Source organism: Nicotiana sylvestris, chromosome 2 (genome assembly GCF_000393655.2).
Source record: "Nicotiana sylvestris chromosome 2, ASM39365v2, whole genome shotgun sequence".
NCBI classification, from domain to species: Eukaryota; Viridiplantae; Streptophyta; class Magnoliopsida; order Solanales; family Solanaceae; genus Nicotiana; species Nicotiana sylvestris.
Window position 1 is genome coordinate 25,266,305 of NC_091058.1, and position 6,986 is coordinate 25,273,290.

General features: G+C 32.6%; 1 protein-coding gene across 1 annotated transcript; it reads left to right on the forward strand.

Annotated features, from left to right (window-relative positions):
• The first annotated feature begins 261 nt into the window (after positions 1-261).
• On the forward strand, positions 262-606 carry LOC104230118 (calcium-binding protein KRP1-like). Its single transcript, XM_009782859.2, has one exon. It carries the CDS (start codon positions 262-264, stop codon positions 604-606), a length of 345 nt encoding a protein of 114 aa, XP_009781161.1.
• The last annotated feature ends 6,380 nt before the right edge of the window (positions 607-6,986 follow it).

A 6,986-nucleotide genomic window follows, 5' to 3' on the forward strand; every position in this document is an offset into this window, starting at 1 on the left:
AACTCCCCCACCGATGCTTTCCCCCAACTGCTTTTTGCCACCATCCCTTTTTATCCTCTTTCTGTTCGTTTCCATCTCGAAAATTTCCTCTTCATCTTCCTCTTCTTCATATCCATTATTATTCCAGGTCATCACCACCTTTTACATATACACTATATATATGCACATCGAGTCCTTAGATCCTCTCATTAACAAAACATCTCAATCTGGTGATTAATTAGCCTATATATATATCGCACTAGTCGAAGCTTCAACTGATTAATGGCTGCATTGGGACGTGACGTGGTGTTCGAGGATTTCTTCCCGTCAATGGTGGAGAAGCTCGGGTCAGAAGGGTTCTTGAAGGAGCTTCGAAACGGGTTTCGGGTGCTGATGGATGAGGAGAGGGAAGTAATCACGTTCGAGAGCTTGAAGAAGAATTCTGCATTGCTAGGATTGCAGGGAATGAGTGATGATGAGCTGATGTGCATGTTGAGAGAAGGAGATTTGGATGGAGATGGTTGCTTGAATGAGAGGGAGTTTTGTGTGCTCATGGTTCGGTTGAGCCCTGATTTGATGGACAAATCAAGATTGTGGTTTGCTGAGACCGTTGCCAATGCGTTTTAAGTTAATTTTGACTAGGATTATTAATTAGTCTATGCTAGGCTCTATTAGTACCATGTTATTTTATTCCCTATGTATCTGTCTAGCTTATTGTAGTTCATAGCTATGGTACTTTTTGTTTTTGCCATCATTAGTTAATGTGGTTTCTTCAGAACTCATGATTTAATTGTTACTCCCTCTTTTCCCATATTTTATGTATCTATGTTTAACTTACTTTAAGACACAATAATATTTTTGGTACATATAAAAACTAAATGTATACAAAATATCAACTACTATCAACAGTTAAACGTTATTTTTTAGAGTTTCACGTATCCTTCATGTTCTTTTTACGCATAAAAAGGTGAACTCCATATCAAATGGGTACTAATTAATAAAATGAGAATAATAATCAGATTAAAGAGTTTCTTTAAAGAGTTTCTAAATACAAATAAGTGACAGTTTTTTTAAACAGACTAAAAATAAAAATATTTGTGCCAATAAAATAGGACGGAGGGGGAATATGTTGTGATTAGCTTTTGGCTAAATATTTGCTAAAATTCTGGTGCTTGATGTCCCAAGCTTCACAAAAAGCTATTGATAGGGTGTTCTATCGCACCTCGATAAAGACACTTAGAAATGTTTTGTGCACTATATTAAAAATATATTTATTTTTACTTGTCTATTATACTAAATCAAGAGAAAAATAATTTTATTTTTCATGTTTTACTCTTTTCATTAACTACTCACTTCCTAAATCATATCCCAAGATTTTTGAAAATGGTATCATTATTATGGGTAAAATTATAAAATATATAATTCATTCATTTTTTCTTAACAAAGTGCAAAGTCAAAAGGGGGACAACTAAAAATAAAATCAAAAGAAAAGTTATCACCTATTGCCTATTGGACCGTATGGAAAAACTATTTATTCACCTGTCAGCATGTCCTAAAATTTTAACATTAAACGTTAAGGTAGTACGTCTGGTATATATGCTTCGATAAAGATTGTCGAAACCAGAATTTACATATTGACAATCCACTATTATTATTATTAAAAAGAAGACTATTTCCTTTTCTTTTGAGGGAGTGAAGGAAGACTACAACAAGGGAAGGAAAAATCGAAAATCAAACCTTATCTTATACAAGGAAAAAGGTAAACTTGCAGCCCACCATCTTTTTGTATTTGTTTTTTTAAAATTTTACACAGGGAAGGGGAAGGGGAAGGGTGCACCCTGGGTTTGACATAGTGGTCAATAAAATAAGTTTATAAGAACATGAGGTCTTAGGTTCACATCCCAGCAGAGTCAGAAAATACTAGGTGATTTCTTCTCATTTGTCGAACCGTTAACGGACATAGTTACCTGATACCTATTGCTGGTGGGATGTAGCAAGTATTCCATGAAATTAGTCGAGATGCGTGCAAGCTGGCCCACATAATTATAAAAATAAAAAGAAAAGGATAATATTCCGCTAGTAATAGAGTTTTAATCCTCCACCTAACCTTTAGAAGGCAGAGAAGTTTGCTAAGTGAGCTATCTCTCAACCCTCAGCTTACTAATGATTGGGATTGGAAGGGAACTATTTTTTATTTTTTTCAAAAATTACAGAAAGGTGACATTGTGACGTTACGTTATATAGGACTATTCGTGATTACTTGATTGAAAATTGGAAAAGCCAATTACTGATGTGAATACTCTGAGATATTTACTCCGGAACTTGATAAATGGACTCCAAATTTGATATCATTACCATAAATAGGGTGTTCAAACCGAATCGGAAAACCGCACCAAACCGAAAAATTAAACCAAACCGATTAAAAAACCCGACTAGGTTTGGTTTGACTTGGTTTGGTATTGAGTAAAAAAAACCGAACCAAACCGATATATAAATATATAAATTTTATTTATATTTTTAAGACTTTATAGTGAATTTTCTTTAGAAAATATTGAAATATTTGGGATCCTTTCATGTATTAACCTTGAAAGCGTAAATTAACGAAAAATTATTGTTAGACGACTAAGAAAATAACTATCATGTGTTACTAAAAAAATTCTCCCATAAAAATATTTTAATAGATCATATGTTTGTCAATTTTTTTCCATATTTACTAAACATATATTCACTTATCAAAGCTTTATCTATAATTTTAACAAAGTAAGATTGAAATAATATTCATGTAACAAAAAAATCCGAAAACCCGAAAACCCGAAAAACCCAACAAAACCGAACCAATCCAAACCGATATAATTTGTTTGGTTTGATTTTGATAAAAACCGAACCAACCCGGTCCATGTACACCCCTAACCATAAAATTGTAGTGGAACTTCTAGCTACTTGAATGCTACTAGTTAGTCTAATTAATGTGTAATTGTTTTGCTGAAGAGTTTCCTTTGTGAAGAATTTAATTATTTATCATGTTCTATAGATGAAACAGAGGACAAATTCTGGCATTTCCATTCCCCAAAAATAATCGATCAGAGTCGGGGTTATGATTTACAGCTGGGTTCTTTTGCTCATTCGTCTTTAAAAAACATACTTGGTTCATAAGTGTGACTTGATAATTGTAATATAAGGTTTGGTTAAATATAATTGAAATCTGAATCTTTGAAAAGTATACTTATAACAGATGCAGAATTGGAGTAGTGAGTGCATGTATGAATCTTGTGTCAAACATAAGGTAATTAAGAAAATAATAATCTTTCCAAACTTACTAGATAAAACGAAAATATGCCGCAAAACGAAAAAGGCTTTTAAGTTTGAAATTCTTGGGTGACCTTAGTCTAGCCTACTTTTTTTAGAGTCGTACTCACAGCTAGAGCTTGAGGGAAAAATGGTTAAGCAATGCCTGAATAGGTATTTCCTACTCTGCGAGCTAAAGAGGAAATTTATTCCAAAGACAAGCAGTTATGTCTTGCTTGGATGTGTTTAGACGTTCAATTGCTATACTTTGGACATTACATTAGCTAGGTTAATCTTGAAAGAGGCAAGTTACACATTTGGCGGGTCGGCCAAAAATAATTACATTCGCTAGTTAAATATACAAAAAATATACACTGATTATATATATATGATCGATTCAACCTCTAATAAAAAATATATACCTTGGTTATATTTCATCTCTTCAACAAGTTTAGTAATGAGCATAACGGCCTATCGTTCCGATGGAGAGAAGAACCGATAATTAGCTTTTTGGGAAATTTCCAAACGAGCAATTTCAACGAAATCTTTCAATTTCTTATTTTTCTATGTTCAACTCTATGTATTCCTCTATCCGTAGAGTATATTGAATGTACAAGAATGACTATAACAAAGTTTCTCTTATTCGTATCAACAACTACTCTATGGGGAATGTTTTTATGCGGTGCTAATGATTTAATAACTATCTTTGTAGCCCCAGAATGTTTTAGTTTATACTCCTACTATTATCTGGATATACCAAGAAAGATGTACGGTCTAATGAGGCTACTATGATATATTTACTCATGGGTGGGGCAAGCTCTTCTATTCCGGTTCTACTATGATATATATATATATATATATATGTTTCTGGCTCTTATTTTTGGGAGCGAACTATATAGTGTAGCTTTCTGAAATTTTGTTAGTAAAGGATTGAATCAGGGGAGGCTCAATGATATTGGTGGCCCAAAGTCAAACTTCAACAAGAGGCCTTAAATTTATTTAATAAAATAGTATAATTTTCTTTTATAATGATGGTATACCGATCATTTTGTATGTGTCTTGATAATTCATTCATTTACCTACTGCTCTCACCATTACAAATATTTGGTAATTCTACTCACTAAGGCTTTGATAATATTTTTACAAGAAATATATATGACGATTTAGATAATATTTTTATAAATTCTCATAATTTAGTAATCACAATTCTCTACCACATTTCATACTTTTAGATCAAGTCTATTCTGAAGTGACAAAAGGTTACTCCAATTATACAAGAGATTTCGTTCTTTGATTAACGCATTCGTTATCAAATTTTTACTTCATGTATTGTATATTTATAATACTCGAGTTATTTATTTGAATAACCTCTGTTACAATCTAAAAAGGAAGTATAAAATCTAGTATCTTTTATTAATAATTTCATAATATATAATTTGAAAATATTAGGATCCTTCAATCTAGGGGACCTAAAGCAATTGCTTTAGTGGCTTCCGCGGGCACTGGATTGAATTATGACGTTACCTTAGTTCTTGGATGAACCTTTATTTGAACAACCTAATATTAGACGGGAAAATACTAGCTATGTCTATTTATAAGTAGCTTATTATAAAAATTGGTCAATTCATAAAATATTATTAATATTAGCCAAGAAAGGTCAATTTTTTGCTTTCTTTTGAGTGTGTGTTATTAGAATAGATTGGGTATATCTTAAGAAGCATGAATCTTAGTTTTGGGATGATTTGGTGGAGTTTTGAGGTGGTTTAAATTGAAATTCGAAGTAGAAGATAAACGTAAAAAAAAAGGTAGGTGTATCACACTGTGTATTACTTGTGTATCACATATATATCATATTTGTATCAAATTATATCAAATGTGTATCACATATGTATCATATTTGTATCAATTGTGTATCACATATATATCCATATATACCTGCATGTGAGATACATGCATGATACATGTGTCGCAGAAGAATTTATTGAACTTAATTTTAACTACGAATTTTGATACCAAATCACCTCCAATCTTCCTCAAATTTTGTATATTGACTCATCTATATGTTCTCAATGAATCTCAACCATACCCATTGAAAAAAGTCTTTTTTTTGCTTAGATTTTTAGAATCTTATATATATATTTCATCACTTTATTTGCTATCTCATCCATAAAATTTCCTTTCCGTCTTAAATCTAATGTTGCTAATCACGTTTGAAAATATGAAAAGGGATCTTTGTATGTGATTCTTAGAGAGAAAGAACCTTATTTTTGTGTTTTTTAAATTTTTATATGTGTTTGGCTAGTTTTGATAAATCTATGATTAATGGCTAGAGGTTGGTATGTTAGGATTTTTTTGGAACATTTCTGTAAGATACCCATATTAGACTGCCTAAAGCCTGTTTTTTCCAACACGTTAGGAAAAGCAAATTGGGCTAGTATCCGTTATAATGAGGCTTTCGCTATGGGTCAGCAAATTTATTTTGTTTGGGCCACAATCCATATAATGTGTAAAAATTGTGTGGGGTAGCCATTTTTTAAAGTGGTTTTTACTTTTTATCCATCATTTTCAATGCTTAGCAATAGTAGCCACTAGTCTATTAAAATTAATATGAAAAGACTGTGTTACCCTTTCTTCTAAACAGGAATGATAGTTTTCTTCATGCTGCTTGACGCTGATTACGTGCCTTCTCTTTCTCTTTGACTTCACTTCCTTGATTAGTATCATACTGCTGATTACATGCCTTCTCCTTCTCTTTGACTTCACTTCCTTGATTAGTATCATACTCTATTTTATCAATAAAAAATAGATGAATTGACATTAGAAGACATATTAAGAGCAAGAAGATAAACATAGAACATAAACCATTACCAGGGGATTTTCCATGAATTATCTTTTCTTCATCCTCTCTGTTTCCTCCATAGATACCTCCAAAACCTTCTTCATATGATCTCATCGCATATCCATCTCCAAAGTTGCTCGACATTATGTCCCTTCGATCCAATAAATACGAATTACACTCTTGGTAATGTCCAAGCACTCAAAAGTTAAGGACACTTGGTCCTAAACTTCGAGTTCCAAGTTCAAAAGTTAAGGACATTTGGTCCTGAACTTAGAATTACAAGTTCAAAAGTTAAGGACACTTGGTCCTGAACTTAGACTAACAAGCTCAAAAGTTAAGGACAATAGGTCCTGAACTTACAGTTCCAAGTTCAAAAGTCAAGGACAATAGGTCCTGAAGTCTTGAACTTAGCCTAACAAGCTCAAAAGTTAAGGACAATAGGTCCTGAATTTACAGTTACAAGTTCAAAAGTTAAGGACAATCGGTCCTGAAGTCCTGAACTTAGACTAACAAGCTCAAAAGTTAAGGACAATAGGTCCTGAACTTAGACTAACAAACTCAAAAGTTAAGGACGCTTGGTCCTGAACTTACAGATACAAGTTCAAAAGTTAAGGACATTTAGTCCTGAAGTCCTGAAGTTAAGTTCAAAAGTTAAGGACATGTAGTCCTGAAGTCCTGAACTTAGAGTTCCAAGTTCAAAAGTTAAGGACATGTAGTCCTGAAGTTAAGTCCAAAAGTTAAGGACACGAGCAGAAGGGTATTTTCGTCTAAGAAGTTAAAGTTTATTACAGTAGTGGCTAAAGACTAAAGATATTTTAAACAGTGACTTAAAAGTAAATACATGTGTTATTGGTGACTAACCGTGCACTTCCCCCACATAATG

Bases quoted from the DNA above. Each gene is read 5' to 3' on its own strand.
- LOC104230118 (XM_009782859.2), top strand. From the start codon at position 262: ATGGCTGCATTGGGACGTGACGTGGTGTTCGAGGATTTCTTCCCGTCA.